We start from the raw sequence: 15,721 nt of genomic DNA on the forward strand, positions 1-15,721 counted from the left end.
CAGTGCTCCGGCACGGGTGGGAGCACACGCGCCTTCGGCCTGAGAACGCCCGCACCTTCCTGCACGGCGGCCGCGACCCGCGTTGGGGTGACCGGTCGGCTGTGCTGACGTGACTTGTCCGGTTACTGCGTTACAGAACTCCCATCCCGGTGCAAGCGCAGGAAAATCCCCTCACTCAGAAAATCTACAGGCTTTTCCCGGAAAACGAGAAAGCCGCCGCTCCAGGACCAAGGGCTCCCCGAGCCATTCTCAGCAAACGAGCACCGGCACGGGCAGGAAAGAGAAGCGCTTCAGGGCCCCCTTCCCTGGGGAGGCGGGACGCGCCCACCGGCGCTTCCCGGGCACCGAGGAGGGGGGGAGGAAGGGCGAGAGTACCAGGGGCGCGGGGACGCCCGAAGCGCAGAGCGGGAGCGGACAGGCGGGGATCGGGAGCCCCCCCTGACACCTGCCGCGCCCGCCCCCGCGGGGGGATTCGGCCGCCCGGGACGGGCCGCGCATTCCGCCGGGGACGCGCCCGGCTCCGCCAGGAGCATCCCAGGAATGTCCGGGGCGGCAGCTGGGAAAGGCCCGAGCCCGCCCGCCCCGCTGCCGCCCAGGCCTGCGGGCACGGCGGCCCCGGCGTCGGGCCCGCGCTGGCGCCAGACTGGACGGGCGGCAGCGGCCGGGACGCAGCCCCGAGGGGAGAGGCGGCGGCCCCGGGTCGGCGGCCCCGCCGCTCGGAGCGCGGCCCCTCCCGCTCGGCGGCCCGGAGCCCTCACGGCGGCGGCGGGCGGCCCCGCGGGGCACGCGGCGGCGCCCGAAGCTTCCAGAAGGGCGCGCGCGGCGGCCCGCGGCTGCGGCGGGAGGACAGCACCGCCTGGCGGCACGGCCGCTGTCCCCGGCGGCTCCCGTAGGCGGTGAATGATGCAACACCCGGTGCCGGTTGCCCCAATAGCTGGCGAGGGCTGCGCCGGTGGCACCGCCCCTCACCCCTGAGTGGCGGAGGGTCGGCGCGGCCCCACCCTGCCGCCCGCCGATTTGCTGCGCTCCGACGTCCCGCCCCGCTGCCAGGCGGCACCGCCTCCCTGCGCGGTGCGCGGCCACGTGGACGGCGGCGCGGCTGCAGGTGGGCTCCGGCGGGGCCGTGCAGAGCCGGTCGCTGCCCGCCGCTCCCTGCCGCACCATGAGCGTGGGGTTCATCGGGGCCGGGCAGCTCGCCTTCGCCCTGGCCAGGGGCTTCACGGCGGCAGGTGGGCGCGGGGCGCGGGGCGCGGGGGGCGGGCGGCGCCGAGCCGCCGGGGCTGACGCGCGGTGCCGTCCGCAGGGGTCTTGGCCGCGCACAAGATCACGGCGAGCTCCCCAGACACCGACCTGCCCACCGTGAGCGGGCTGCGGGTGAGTGCGGGCGGGCGGCGGGGGGCGGGCGGCGGCGCTGCCCCCGGCGGGCCGCCCAGGGCGACAACGGTCGCGTCTCTCCCCACCCTCAGAAAATGGGCGTGAACTTCACGGTGAGCAACAAGGACACGGTGAAGAGCAGCGACGTCCTCTTCCTGGCCGTGAAGCCCCCCATCATCCCCTTCATCCTGGAGGAGGTGGGCCCCGACATTGAGGCCCGCCACATCGTGGTCTCCTGCGCGGCCGGCGTCACCATCAGCTCCATCGAGAAGGTAAGGGGCGGCGCGGGCCGGGGCCCACCGCGGCCGGGCCGGGGCCTGCAGCCTTGCAGCGCCGCAGCGGACAGTCGGTGCGCGGGAGGCGTCTGCGCGGGGCAGGACCGTGCGGGAGCTGGCCTGGAGCCGGCCCTGTTCCTCCAGCCCCCAGGCGTCGGGCGAGGGACGGGCATTACTTGCCTCCCCAGGGCTAGGTTCACGCTGCAGCCGGCTGGTTGCTTTGGGTAGCCTTTGCCTGTCCTCATCGGAAAAAGCTCTAAGGGTCTTTATGCCAGCTCTTTTATTGCATGAGACGCTATCAGATCTTTTTTCTCTCAACAGAGGTGGGTCATCTCCCCGGAATTTCTGCAGACTTTGTGCTAAGTGTCTGTAGGAGCTGTTTTGGAGACTTGTGAGTTGATGTGGGAATGAGGCGTTCAGGGTATTGTTCCCAACAGCAGCTCTGCCCAGCTTCCTATTTGCTGGTACTGCTAAAGACTTCACATTTAAGTTTTGGCTGCTTTGGCTTAAAGCAGGGAATTTGGAATACAGGAGTCTCTCTTTTCCCTCTGCTTGTGTTCTTGCCGCTGCGGAGTCCCTTCGTAGACAGCCTGTTTGGTATGCCAAGTAGGCACTAAAGTTCATTTTTCTCTCTTCCTTCTTTCTTTCTTTCTATCTCCAAAAATTTTCTGCCTTAAGAAACTCTCTACCTTCTGCCCCACACCCAAAGTGATCAGGTGCATGACCAACACCCCTGTGATTGTCCGGGAAGGTGCTACAGTCTATGCCACCGGGACTCATGCGGATGTGGAGGATGGGAAGCTCTTGGAACAACTGATGGCCAGTGTAGGCTTCTGCACCGAGGTGGAAGAGGACCTGATAGATGCTGTAACGGGGCTCAGTGGCAGTGGCCCTGCGTATGTATGTGCTACTTCCTCAACTTGTGACAGTCTTGGGGAGAGCAGTGGCTTTGCATGTAGTGAAAGTCTGCAACTTCAGTTTGTCGTTTCTTGTTTTTCTCATCACGCACATTCACAATAGGACATGTAATCTAGGTATTCAGTTTATAACCAGTTTGGGTCAACAACAAAACTCCATTACCAGTCAGATGAGTCCGAAGTCCACAGCCAGCGTGCAGTGTCCATGTGTCCATGTTGCAAAATGTGGGCCTGTAGTTAGTATGACCCAGAAGCTGAATTTCTCCCATTCCCCCGACTCCTGAGCTGGAACTAGTGGGAGGGAAGCCTGGCATGGCACCCATGCAGTAGAGGGGGAAGCTTTTGTCAAGTCTGTAAGGAGTCACGGTGTGATCCTGGAGCCCTGGATTCTCTTCTCCCTGAGAATATCAGCCTTGGAGTAGAGACTTTCAGTCACCTTCTTCCTCTGTCTGGTCTCAGGCGTTCACTGCTCTGGATGCTCTGGCAGATGGGGGAGTGAAAATGGGACTTCCCCGCAGGCTGGCTGTTCGACTTGGAGCACAGGCTTTGCTGGTCAGTATTTCCTCCCCCAGAACATATTTGAGGCTGTGCCTGCTTTGTGCAGCGTATTCTGCACTTCACGGTTTGAAATGATCTCAGTCCTCTTACTGAATCTACTTTAAAAAATGGGTTTGGTTTGACTGCACACAGGTTCCTGGTGAGGGGACATAGGAAGTGTCCACAGCAATCTGCTGGCGCTGATGGTGGTGTGGGAGCTGGGGTCTGGGGAACTGTGACTCCTCTGCAGGCTTTTTCAGCTCTGAAAAGTGTTTTGGCAGCCTGCTAATGGCTCTCGGGCAGGAGCCCAGTTTTGCCCACTGTGAGTGTTAGGTGCTGCTCTATGCAGTGGAGAACAGGAGCATTTGACAGTCGGTTCCTCAGTCAGAGTTCTGGCAGCTGTTTTCTCTTCCTCGCTACAGGGCGCTGCCAAAATGCTGTTAGAATCTGAGCAGCATCCTGGTCAGCTGAAGGACAACGTCTGCTCACCCGGGGGAGCCACCATCCATGCCCTGCACTTCCTGGAGAGTGGTGGCTTTCGCTCACTCCTAATCAATGCTGTGGAGGCTTCCTGCATCCGGACAAGGTGGGCATCTAGGAAGTCCTAAAGAGCCTGCAAAACTTGCCCCCCACACTCCCTGTCTCTTCCTTTTGCTATGTCTTTCTCTCCCACCACCCCATTGCAGGGAGCTGCAGCATCTGGCAGACCAAGAAAAGATCTCCCCAGCAGCCATAAAGAAGACTTTGTTGGATAAGGTGAAGCTGGAGTCTCCTTCTCTGTCCATGGCGTCTGCCAGCAAAGTCAGTCTGTTCACCAGTAAGAGCCCCAGCAGCAAGAAGAACTGACCAGACTGCTGTAGTCTGGCTGTGCTGAACATGCCTCCTCCATGCCCTTTCTTTTTTGTCTAAGAAAAAACGCTCACTCTGAATGTTGGCGTCCCCCATACCTGGCTCTTGGCTTGCAGCGGCTGTAGGGCAGTGCAACACTGTAGAAGAGGGTCTTTAACCTGTAGTGGGGTTGGTGCAAACTGTCCCTGGCATTGCTGTTCTCTGTTGGGCAGGGGTGATACCATCATCAGAGCTTCATCAAGGGCATCATTTGTCCAGAAGCCTTGGGTACTTCTAGGATTCAGGCAGTGTTTGTGGTGTCCCATGCAGAAATGGTTTCTAATATGATTTTTAAAGAGGTTTCAGAATGTCTTTTGGTCTCAAAGGTTTGAACCAGGCCTGCATCCCTCTTGCCCCATCTTGCATCTGCTGTTAGAGCTTGTATCTTGTCGCTGTCTTTATTAGTAGAGCAGATGCTGCCACATAAATGCTGTGCTGTGCACTACATTTGAGGCTGAGAAGGGACCAAAGTGCCTCACCCCGTCTCCCATCTGCCTTGACTTTGAGAGACAGATGGTGTGAACCTCTGGACCACACTCTGTGTTCTTCTCTTTGCCGGCCGCCCCTTCTCTCTGCTCTGTCTGGTTTGGGGAACCGTGAAATGCTCTCACTGTCCCTCCTTTGCAGCTAGCTCGGTTGGGCAGGTGGAGGGGTAGCGAGTGCTCCCTTTTCCCTCTGACACCTCTTCATGCTCTCCATGGGCACCCATGGATATGTTTCAGCGTCGCTGTGCTCCCTGATGCTCTCCTTGTTCTTTGCACTGCTCCTGGGGCAGCAGGGAGCAGAGCTGAAGTCAGGGTCAACCTCCTCCAGAAAAAGCCTCCTGTACCACTCCCTTAGACTCAAGCAGGGTTTTGTACCCGGGTGCTGGGCTACTGTGTGGCAGCAGGACTTCTCCTCAGGACCTTTTCCTTGCATCAGACTGTACCTCCTTCTTGGACTACAGTGTTGATGCCTGTTGACAGTGGCTGCTCTGCTTCAGCGTGTGCAATCCAGCTGTGTTGTGGTGGACTGGTTGTCCCTTCCAGACAGCATTTCTCCCAGCAGAGCCCCATGGCTGGTGACATTCAGCACAGCAGCCCTCAGCGTCACCTTATGTTGGCACAGTTATGTCTCTTGTATTTTCTAGACCATTTCTTTTTCCTTCCTGTTTCTTTAAAGGTGTTGCACTGCTAATGGCTAGAAGGGGAAATCACCTAGAAAAAAGTTCGGGGCTGCTTCATGCGGTTGCATTCCTAATTCTTTAGAATACAAAACTAAAGGGAAACACTGAATCATCTGGTCTGGCTCTGATCTTGTCCCATCTCTAGCTTGTCCTGCGTGAGACCCAGGAGGAAAGTCAGTCCCTGCTTGACACAAAAGAGGTTCAGGGAGGATTTGAGCATACCTGATGCCTGTCCAACAACAAGGACTTGCTTGGTGAAACACATCCAGATGACTCTGCTTTTGCAGAGGAGGAAGACCCTCGCTGTTCTGATCTGGAGAATTTCCCAAGTCTGACTCAAATTTATGAGCAAGAAACAGCAGTGAAGTGTGGGGTCTAGGAGCAGTGGTCCCTTCTGCCCCTCAAACTCCAGTATTTGTGAGGGAAGGAATCTGGCCAGAGTTGTGGTAGCAGCAAGCAGAGAGGGTGGCCCTGCTCCACCCTTCCTGCCGGCTGGCACAGCCGCAAGCACCAGGCCAGGCGTGAGCAGGCACTGTGCTATGTCGAGGGCAACGCAGCACCCCTCTTCCCTGGGCCCGTTGGGGAAAGGGATGAATGAGGGTTGTAGACTTAAAGGGCAGAGGGGGCCAACGCTGTGATCAGACGGAAGGTGGATTACAGCCCATCATCTAGAAGGACAGTTAACCTTTCCTTCAGGCACAGTCTTGGAAGCCAGCCCCAGAACAGCAGCAAAGAGAAGACTGTGTCTACTGCTTTCTGTGATTTCTTTTTAGCCGATGTCCCTGCATGGCTTCCCTGCCTCTCTACTTTTCTCCCAGAGCCTGAGTCCTGCCCCAAGCGAGAGAACTGCACAAAGCATGCAAGCTGCCGCTACCACTTTTACGGGGCTGCAGTGGGAGCAACAGGCTGGACCGGATGGAATGGATTTGGGTGGGTAACTGTCCTTATCCCAAGTATTCTACCTTGGGATATACTGGGGGAGTGCTGGTAAAAGGAGGACATTTAAGATGGGCTTATTGTCTCCTGAGGAATGCCGGACATGCAGGTGGTGCAGGAAAAGCATTTTGGTATCGATGCGGAGGCTGCCAAAGGTGCTAGTAATGTTAAAGCATTTTTAGTGTTGGGCTTTCGGCTAGTAGCAAGGTAGGACCCTACAGGCATGACAGATGGTTACTCCTCTTCCCTCTTAATAAACTGCTTCTCTGACAGAGAGCTGTGGCTAATCCCAGCTATTTGGACTGGGTGTATCTCTTGCCTCCGGCAGTGGCCATTGGGTCTTTGCTGCCCGCAGTGAGTGTGCTGCAAACCTGTCTTTGAGGCTGGTTTGTCTGTGTGTGGGACTGGGAAGCGCATCAGCCTGTTTCTCCTTGTCACCCATGGTTCCTGAGTAACAACACAAAAGTTATTCTAAGGCCCTGTGCTATCAGTTGTCAGAGATTTAAAGAGAAAGGAAGGAGGAAAGCCTGAGTATCCTGACCCTTTAGGCTTTCTAGTGGTTCTGCCACTGCACACAAGATTCCATGGGAGGCAAGCGGGTGCCGTATGTTCCTCCGCTTCCCTCCTCAGAAGGTGTGAATACCCCACGCAGACAGGCCAAGCTGGAAGACAGATGGCTGAAGTACTGTCTGATGTAAAATGAAAGGGAGCATTGCAGAGTTTCCACTTGGCTGATGAAGTGCGATGCAGAATAAAAGGTAGGATGACCAAGCTTGAGCCCCTCTGCAGGGAGACTTACAGACTGCCCCAGCGTACCCCCAGAGAGGCAAAGCTACAGATGAACTTCCTAAGTGCCTGTAACTGAGCTGGCCGCCACAGCAGATGGAAAACCCAGCCTGTCAAGGCTTACAAGAGCCCTACAGGACTCAAGTTCACACCCACTGCATGCACAGTAGAGAACAGCGGTGCTGGTGCTGAATGCCCAGGGCCCAGCCCATTTCCTCCTTAGGAGCATGCTTTCTCTCTGATGTTGCTGTAACTCCTGTACGCCCAGTTTCATTGCTGCACCTTCCACTTGTCCCTCATCTTTTTCTGCTGTACTCATCTTGCCAGCCCTGCTTTGCGTGTAGCACAGCAGCAAATGCAGTAGGCACCAGTATTCCTGCGTTATGGACCCATAGTTGTAGCAGAACAGGTGGAAACACACCTGGAGCCAGCCGCGCCCGGTCTGGGAGAGCAGCATTTCACAGCGAGAGAGCCAGCCCCGGTCTTAACGCTTTTCAGCTGGGGCTTGCTAGCGCTGTCACCGGGAGAGCTGCTGCAAAGCTCTCTTCCTTTGTCAGCATTTTCGGTGGAGACCTTGCTGCTCCTCCGTGCAGTTTCAGCAGCTCTAAGAAACTGGGGGCAGCAAAGAGGAGCAGCTGAAAGGCAGCGTGGGGCTTCCTGGAGGAGAGGACGTGTGTGCCGCTGGCCACGCCGGGGCGGGCGGCCGCGCTCTCCTCGGCACTGGAATCGAGCCAAAGGCAGGACGTGGGACAGGGGGGCACCGCCGAGAGAGCAGCACCCCCTGCTCGTGCTGCGCGGCTGTTCCTCGCTGTGCGCCGCTACGACGCGCAGGAGCCCGAGGGAGGCGGCCACCCCCCGCTGCCCCGGCAGCTGCTGCGGCCGCGGCTCCGCCGCCGCGGGAGGCCGCCGGGCAGCGCGCCGAGGCCGGAGGCTGCCGCCGCCGCTCCTCCGGGGCCCAGCGGGCCTGCGCGGGGCAGCGGGCTCGGCTCGGCTCGGCGGGGGTGGGGCTGGCCCCAGGGCGGCGGCACCAGCCGGGCCCTGCAGCCCGGGCCTCCCCTTTAAGGCGCCGCCTCCGACAGAAACGCGCGTCCCCCTTAAGGCCCGGGGCGGTTGCGCCGGGCGCTTCATGAATGGAGCCACGTGACCCAAACATCACGTGACGCGTCCGTGAGCGGCGGCGGCGGCGGCTCGCGGCGTCCCGGTCCCTCCCAGCGCGGCCTCCCCGCCCGGCCCGGCCCCGGCGGCTCTGTCCGGAGGTGAGCGCCACCGGCGCCGGCTGCGGCAGCGGGCGCGGCCCGGGCGGCGGGCGCGGCCCTGGCACCGGGCGGGGCGGGGCGGCGGGCGCGGCGGGCCGGTCCCCGGGGGCGGGCCGGGGCGGGGCGGGCGCGGGATGGCGGCCAGGGCCGCCGCGGGTCGGCGGGTGCCGCGCGGGGCCGCTGCCGCTGACTCACGGCGGGCGTTCCGGGGCTGCGGCCGCCCCGGTGCCGCCCGTCGCGCCGCCTGCTCGGTCCCCCGCTGCGCTGCCGAGCCACAGGTGCGCGGGGCCGCCGGCCTGGGGCCCGTCCCCGCCCGCGCCCGCCGGCTCCCGGGGGCACCACGGGCACGCCCCGCCTCTCCCGCCCGCGGCTGCCGCCGGCCCTGGCCGCCCCGCAGACCGGCTCCCCCGGGGCCGGGCCGGGCCGGCCCCGCTCGGCCCGCCCCCCCCGGAGCCCGGCACGGCCGCGGTCTGGCTCGCCGCGGGTCCTCGGGGCCCTGCTCCCGCGAGGGGCGGAGACGCTGCCGCGGGCGGGTGCGCGGGCCCCGCCGGGCGGGCGGCTGCCGGGGGGTTTCCTCAGCCAGCGGCCTCCCCGCCCGGCGCGCAGCGCGGGCGCTCTTCGTGCTGGGCTGTTTTTCCCCTGACGAGGGGGCGGAGGTGTCTCGCTCGTTACCGCGGCTCGTTCCGTGGCGCAGGGCTTGGCCGCAGGTGGGACAGCCGCGCGTCCCCGCTCAGCGCGGCCGGTGCCGACTGGGAGAGAGCTGGCGGCCGAGGGGATGCAGCTGCGAGGTTCTGGCCCCTGTTCCGTAGGGGCCTGCGGGCTCGCCGCCCCGCCGCGCCCCCGGTCCCTGGTGGCGCAAGGAGCGGGCTGGGCTGTGGGTCAGCTCGGTGCTCAGCTCTGCGGCATCCTCGGGGCTGAGAGGATTCCCTCCACGGTGGGAAGCAAGCCTCTCCAGTGGGACTGCTGAGCAGGCTACGACGCCTGACCGACTCGGAGCGTCTGTGTGTGTGTGCATGGGGGGTCTTGCTGTTCAGAGCTGGGGACGTCTCTGACTGCCCAGAATATGCAACATTTGAGCTGCATGGTTAGAGGAAGGCACTAACCAGGAGGCTGGAAGGGGTCTCCAAGAGCCAGCTTTTTCCTTTATCTGAGTAAGCACAGTTTAAGCTGGCTGGGGTGGGCAGATTCCTTGAAGGAAGAATTGCTGTCAAAGTGGATGCGAGCTCACCAGGGACTCCCAAGGGGGGGGGGGGGGGGCACAGGAGAGGCACTGTCCTGACTTCATATGTAATTGGGGGAGTCATCTGATTTGATTGGATTCCTGGGAGGGCTGTGAGAGCTAATTTGCAAGAAACCAAATACACAGAGTATGAAATCCACAGTGGGAGAGAGGGTTCTCGTGCAGCATGCCCGATCGCTGCCAGCAAACCACGCTCCTCCGCCTGCCTGGTGCTGCGGAGCTTGTTGTGGAGCACAGCCCCTTCCTCTGCCTCCCTGTCCTTACAGACGGGTCTCCTTCCTTCCCTCCCTCCCTCCCGGCGCCGTCTCCGGGCCAGCCTGCACTGGAATGGGTGACGTCACCATGTTTACACGGGGCTCATGGCACGGTTCTGCGATCAGGAATGTGGAGAATGGGGCCTGCGTTGAATCATGCGTGGTGCTGTCAGCTCCCTTGTGCTGCCTTTGAGCTGAGGAGAGAATTGGCTGCGCTTGTGCTGAGTTCAGGCGTTTTGAGCTCTGGGGAAATGTGTTGAGGCTGCATTTTCTTCATTGCAGTCATTGCGATTGGCACTTTTCAATGTGATCTTTCTTCAGGAAGCTATCAAAAGCTAAGCAATCAGCAGTCTGGAGAGTTAGGCCAAGTTTGGTGTCTGTCTTGGTGCCAGTTCTCTGGGTGTCCTCTCTGCGAGCTGCTAAATAGCCCTGTCTCTGATCCTTCAAATGGGACCCAAAAAATAGCCAACAACTAGTCTCTGTGTTGTTCTTCCCATTCCGCTGACTGACTTGTGTGTTGCTGCATCTCATTTTGATCCGCTTGGGAAGGGGGACTTTGCAGGGTCCAGATTGTGTGAGCACCCCTGCTGATTCCCTAGTCTGCCCCAAGGAGCTCTCTTCCCAATACCCTGCCTGATGCAGCACGTTTGTTGCCTTGTTTGTTTTGTTCAGCTCTGCTGTAATGAAGGAAGCTTGAGTGCTTGCCAGGCAGCTGGAAATCCTTTAGCGCCACAACACAAACAAATCTCTGTGGTCCCACTGACCATACCTGCCCTTAGCTCCCTGTGCTCAGCAGAGGATGGTGCAGAGAGGTGCTGCAGGGGTGACATCGCTGGTCTCCCAGCTATTCCCTTCCTTCTCCCCTTTTCCCAGCATCCCTGTTGTTTGCCAAGTAGGAGCAGAGGAAAGAAATACAACAGTATGGGAAGGAGTGAAGAATTGATTTTATGAAGCAGTTGCTTATGTGCTGTCCGTCCTGTGTTTGCCTGCTTCATTGCAGCTACCTTCCTTGGACGGCAAAGTGACCCTTTCTACACCAGCACTGTCAGGTTGTAGCGGACATCTCATTGGAAGGAGCATTGTTCTCTGGGTATAAATAGCCTGCCTCTTGGCAGGCTTGGAGGCTTTGGGAACGTCTCTGCTGGTGTCCTGGGGAATGCTGACCCCTTTCACCTCTAATAGGTGGTAGATGCATTGCGGGGAGCCTGCGCCACAGCTGCTAAAAGAGCATAAATTCATATTTGCTGACTTGTGCATCTGGTTCTTGGCTATAACTGTACATCAGTGCCTCTTACATTTAGCAAAGCAGTAGCAAACAAAATTGTTGACTGTTTGACATCGAAGAGACAAAAGGGGCAGAGGTGTTTGTAGACTGCGCTTGCACAGGAGCACTTGCCTCGCTTAAGGAGGTGTGCAGTTCTTGGCTGCTCAAGGTGCAACTATGTCTGTCGAGCAATATCTGAGTGGATTAATTCATTGGGCAGTGTAGTAGCACTCTGAACTAAAGCCTGAGGGGAGGAGGTATGTAGGAACAGAAACAGGAGCTTGGATATGATTCTCTGTAAAAGCAGGCCTGGGAATTGCTCTTACCAGTTCTGACGTTCCGTGGCAGTGAAGGAGTCTGCTCTCCTTTGGTTTTGGCTGCCCTTAATCTTTGTTTTCTTATGAGCATACCTTGGCTCTGAAGATAAGGGAGGCAGAAGGTGGTTCTGGGCTCTGGCATTGCCAGGGAGCGATAGGGACTTTCTCACAGAAGAGACCTACAGCTGGGGTCAGATTTGCGTGCCCGGGGCGGGGGGTGAAGGCTGCTGAGGCATTAGCCTGAATTTGTGATGGGATTCCAGTGTGCCCAAACGCTTCCTTGTGCTGCAGTGTCAGGTTGTCCTTCTATTCTTTGGGAAAGGTTGGGTGCAGAACTTTGACTTGAACCTGGATGTGCTGGCTCTCCTGGGAAGCAGAAAAAGTTTGGAGGGGCGTGAGCACAGCAGCGGTGTTCTCCTGTCCTGCAGGATGCCCAGCGAGGTGTGTTGCGGAGGCAAAGGCTTCCCCTGCGCTCCTTGCCCAGCGTCGCATGTTCTTGAACCATACTGGTTTGGGTCCTTGGGGGTACGTAGAATCTGGTGGGACTCTTGTCCTGGGCAGTTTCTGGGCTGTGCTTGGGCACCTGTTGGAAGGGCGTGTCGGAACGACTAGCTGCCTCGCTCTGCTTGGGAGTTACAAGGATGAGGCATGGAGCAAGAGGCGCAGAGTGCCAGCGTGCTGAGTCAGCATGACTGGCCCGGAGCAGCCGTGCTCTGGACCCAGCCTGCTGCCTGCCAGGCTATTTTTAAAAATGTGGCTTCCGTGTATTCTGACTCCTCCTAGTTTTTTAATTTCCCCCACCCCAAGCAAAAAAACCATCATTGCCACAAGGTCTCCGTGGGAGTAGGGGTGTGGAAGGGCAGCAGTTTCTGCTCAGAGACAGAATTTGCCGCTTGTGAGTCCAGCTCGGTCGGGTGCTTGTCGAATGTTGCCCGGGGAGGGAAATGGGATGTGCAGCAGCACGGGGCGTTGCTGCTGGACCCTGGCATAGGAATGTCGCAGGCTCTGCTGCGTCCTGGGGGGCTAACCTGACCTTCCTTCCCTTCCAGAACCTGATTGACAAGGCTGTCGTGTTATGACGACCCCCAACAAAGGAAACAAGGCCTTGAAGGTAAAGAGGCAGGTGGAGGGAAGGGGTGCAGGTGGCGGGTGGAAGCATCCACTCTAGGTTTCACGAGTGTCTGCTGCCTTCTCTTCCAGGTGAAGCGGGAGCCAGGTGAGAATGGGACCAGCTTGACAGATGAGGAGCTGGTGACCATGTCTGTGCGGGAGCTGAACCAGCATCTACGGGGCCTGTCAAAGGAGGAGATCATCCAGCTGAAGCAGCGTCGGCGCACGCTGAAGAACCGGGGCTACGCGGCCAGCTGCAGAGTCAAGCGTGTTACCCAGAAGGAGGAACTGGAGAAGCAGAAGGCAGAGCTGCAGCAAGAAGTGGAGAAGCTGGCCTCCGAGAACGCCAGCATGAAAATGGAACTTGATGCTCTCCGCTCCAAATACGAGGCTCTCCAGAACTTCGCCAGAACCGTGGCCCGGAGCCCCGTGACCCCTGCGCGGGGGCCTCTCACCTCCAGTATGGGGCCCCTTGTCCCTGGCAAGGTTGCTACTACTAGCGTCATCACAATAGTGAAATCCAAAACGGACGCCCGGTCTTAGTGAAGCGAGTGTTGCCTGAGCTTGTCTGTGCAGGGCAATTAGGCACAAAACCAGCCTGGAATCCCCAAAGCACAAACCCTCCCCACGTGGGTCCGGGTTCCTTCCACTTGGCCCAGGACTGGCCTGCTGATCACTCCAGTTTTATTTTGTTGTGTCCAGATTGGTATGAGCAGTGGTGATGCGTCCCTTGTCCTTTGCAGACAGAGTCTCCTACCCAGTGGTCTGTAGCCCTCGGCGCCCTTGGGACAGACTGCGAGATCTTGGTTTTCTAGCCAAAGAAAGTCTGTGCAGCGTGGCCGATGGCAGGGCGATGGAAGGGCTTGGGGAAGGTCTGGAGGGAGGCTTTCTTCCTGGGGGCCGGGAACCCTAATTTTCGGTCACTTCCAAAGGCTTTACTTCATTACTCTTCCAGGTGGTGCATCTTGGTGCCTGACTGCCAGGCACCTGAACCTGCTGCTTTTGTCTCATTTGGTACCTGTAGTTGCAGTTGGGGTGTTCTGTGTAATAGGTTTTTATTCCTTTCTAGGTGTGCCTCTGTGCCCTAACAGTGGGTTTCCTTCAGACGTCTGTTGCATTAGCTGTGTAAACTAGCAGTGGTGGAAAGGAAGATGCTGTCGTGCCCTGCTACCTCTGCCCCAGTGATGGGGAAGGAGCCGGGACAGGGCCCTTGCAGGGGCCCAGCACCCCAGGGGAGGGAGGGAAGGTACCGTGTTGACTGCAGGCCGGTTTTGTGCCTAATGTGTTGCACTGAACAAGACCAAAATCACTAGTTGTTCCCGTGTTTTGAGGGTATCAAGTGTCTCTAGTGTGATGGTTTACACAACCAGTTTATGTGGTTAAATAGCCCTTTATTTAAAGAGAGAAACATCATTTTAAGAGTTATTAAATTATCTAAGTTTAAAATTAAAATCAGACAGAAGAGAGAGCGTATTTATAGTCAGCTTTTTTATCTGAGAGCATGAGAATATTTGACCATATAAATGGGGAAATATTCTCTGAGACTTTGCTAGTTAAAAGTTAATAAATAAATAATTTTAAAGTTTCTCATGAACCTCCCGCAAAGTGTTTGTGGCTCTGAGGTTAGTTTTTATAAAGAGTTATCAGACTTTATTTATAAAACTTAGAAAAAGACAAAAAAAGAGGCAAGTCCTGTTTGATATCTTTTTGCAATTGTACCAAAAGTGACTTATTCTCGACCTTGCTGGCTTCTGTTGTGTCCCCTTGTGTTGCGCTCTCTGAGCTCTCGCGTGGCGCTGTGGTGTGGTGGTGCCAGTGGCTGCCTTTGCCATGTGCTGTCGTTTCATGCTGCCGTCATTTTCCCTAAGCTCGACCGAGAGATTGAGTTGGAATCTCTCTGAATTCTCCAGAAGGATTCTGGCACACAGGCGAAGGTGCTGCTGTTCTTGAAGGCAAAACCGAATGGCTGGTGCAACCAAGTAGTGAAATGCTTCTCTGCAGAGGCGTGCTGCAGGAGCACGGGCAGCTTGGGCCCCTTGCTGAGCCACCAACACCGGGTAGCTCAGTTACCTGAATGGGGAAAACGTTGCGCTTTCCTTCCTCCAGCAAAGGTGGTAGAGAAGTAACACGAGGGAGAATTGTCCAAGTTTAGGAGGAGACCAATGGGATTTAACTCTGGAATTGGATTCTGTGGTCAGAACTTGTGTTGCTCTCGCGGCTCGTCTGACAAGAGGGGCAAGTCTGCCTGCCTTCTGGGCAGTGCGGGACCAGCGCTAGTCCTGAGTGTCTGCGTGTTACTGAAAATTAAGCTGTGGCATGGTTACTGTCTTTCCTGGTGCAGCTTCTGTCTGTGGTTGTTGGAAGAGTGCTTAGACTTACAGCTGTGTGATACAGCTGAGAAGCTATTTGTGGCCAGGCTCCATTTCCACAAACACTTTGATCCCCCTCTCCCCTCCTCAGAGATTTGAGCTGATTACTGAGTTGTTTTAGAGAAGCAGGACGTGGGGGTGAAGTCCATGTGATCTCCTGGCTGCTGAAAGTCTCATGAGCGGAGGGGACAGACCAGGATGGCACAAGTGAAACCACAGTCTTGTGGGGAGGCATGGTCCGCCGTACTGGGTGGTTTTTGGTGATGTTTCTCACGTAGCTGAACTGATACTGCTGTCCTCTGGGCTGAGAAGCAGGTAAGCCTGATGAAAGCCGCAATGTGGCAGGAAAGGAGCAGATAGTTGGTGGGGATTTCCTGCTGGAGGGGGAGATCAGCTTTGCTCTGATTGACTGAGAGTCTTGGGATAAGCTTGGGATGCTTTTCCCAGTGAACTTACTGAACGAGGAGCAGGTTAGAACATCGCCTCCAGCCTTCCCCCTCCCAGCCCTGGGCTTTCTCTTCTCTGAGCTGAAGTGTCTGACATGCCGCTTCCCAGCCGTTCACTGGATGGGCTACGCACTGAGCAGCACTCGGCACAAAGCTCTGGGCCCTAGCCTTTGTCTTCCAGCTGGTGACATGGTGCCTGGAAGAGGCGAGATGTTCCAAAACATAGAGACCTCCAGTTGGCCTGGGGTGTCAGTTCCAACCCTGTCCCTCCTGGAGCCAGCCTGAGATCAAACCTGGCTAGAGAGCCATTCTGAACCCAGCTGGAGGTCTGACCTCAGCAGGATGAGCAGCCAAGGTTTTGTGTATGGGGCTGGTTAGTAACTGAGCTCCAGGGGCTGGAGGCTGTGGTGTGAGGAGGGCCCCATCAACAGAGCAGGTGATGACAGGCAATCCTGCGGCCATGGTGAACTTGCTTCTGTTGTACTCTGGAGCAAGGAATGTCCGGGTCCTTCCCTGCCTGCTGGGTGGCAGCCATGCTGCTGCCGGTAAGAGACTGTGCTGCTTTGGAGTGAGACCGTGAGTCAGGA

The 15,721-nt window shown here is 57.8% G+C and overlaps 2 protein-coding genes across 4 annotated transcripts; both read left to right on the forward strand.

Moving 5' to 3' along the window:
• Positions 1-1,058: 1,058 nt before the first annotated feature.
• PYCR1 (pyrroline-5-carboxylate reductase 1) lies at positions 1,059-6,384 on the forward strand. 2 transcript variants are annotated; one of them, XM_075169223.1, is made up of 7 exons: positions 1,059-1,229; positions 1,304-1,374; positions 1,467-1,646; positions 2,328-2,549; positions 3,026-3,118; positions 3,526-3,689; positions 3,790-6,384. In XM_075169223.1, the coding sequence occupies exons 1-7, from the start codon at positions 1,163-1,165 to the stop codon at positions 3,947-3,949; spliced, it is 957 nt and encodes a 318-aa protein (XP_075025324.1). In that variant the 5' UTR covers positions 1,059-1,162; the 3' UTR covers positions 3,950-6,384. The 2 variants fall into 2 exon arrangements, with proteins under 2 accessions (XP_075025324.1, XP_075025325.1); XM_075169224.1 differs by lacking the exon at positions 3,026-3,118 and having other exon boundaries at positions 1,070-1,229.
• Positions 6,385-11,972: 5,588 nt separating this feature from the next.
• On the forward strand, positions 11,973-13,727 carry MAFG (MAF bZIP transcription factor G). Of its 2 annotated transcripts, XM_075169240.1 has the most exons (4): positions 11,973-12,104; positions 12,259-12,320; positions 12,410-12,805; positions 13,389-13,727. In XM_075169240.1, exons 2-4 carry the CDS (start codon positions 12,285-12,287, stop codon positions 13,446-13,448), a joined length of 492 nt encoding a protein of 163 aa, XP_075025341.1. In that variant the 5' UTR covers positions 11,973-12,104; positions 12,259-12,284; the 3' UTR covers positions 13,449-13,727. The 2 variants fall into 2 exon arrangements, with proteins under 2 accessions (XP_075025341.1, XP_075025342.1); XM_075169241.1 differs by having other exon boundaries at positions 12,410-13,727.
• The last annotated feature ends 1,994 nt before the right edge of the window (positions 13,728-15,721 follow it).

This window comes from Calonectris borealis, chromosome 20 (genome assembly GCF_964195595.1).
Source record: "Calonectris borealis chromosome 20, bCalBor7.hap1.2, whole genome shotgun sequence".
Classification (NCBI taxonomy): Eukaryota; Metazoa; Chordata; class Aves; order Procellariiformes; family Procellariidae; genus Calonectris; species Calonectris borealis.

Excerpts from the sequence above, each read along its gene's own strand:
- MAFG (XM_075169240.1), top strand. The coding sequence starts at position 12,285 with ATGACGACCCCCAACAAAGGAAACAAGGCCTTGAAG. Across the intron at positions 12,321-12,409 it reads AAGGAAACAAGGCCTTGAAG|GTGAAGCGGGAGCCAGGTGA; the intron begins GTAAAGAGGCAG and ends CTTCTCTTCCAG. Across the intron at positions 12,806-13,388 it reads GGCCCCTTGTCCCTGGCAAG|GTGTGCCTCTGTGCCCTAAC; the intron begins GTTGCTACTACT and ends ATTCCTTTCTAG.
- PYCR1 (XM_075169223.1), top strand. The coding sequence starts at position 1,163 with ATGAGCGTGGGGTTCATCGGGGCCGGGCAGCTCGCCTTCGCCCTGGCC. Across the intron at positions 1,230-1,303 it reads CAGGGGCTTCACGGCGGCAG|GGGTCTTGGCCGCGCACAAG; the intron begins GTGGGCGCGGGG and ends TGCCGTCCGCAG. Across the intron at positions 3,690-3,789 it reads GCTTCCTGCATCCGGACAAG|GGAGCTGCAGCATCTGGCAG; the intron begins GTGGGCATCTAG and ends ACCCCATTGCAG.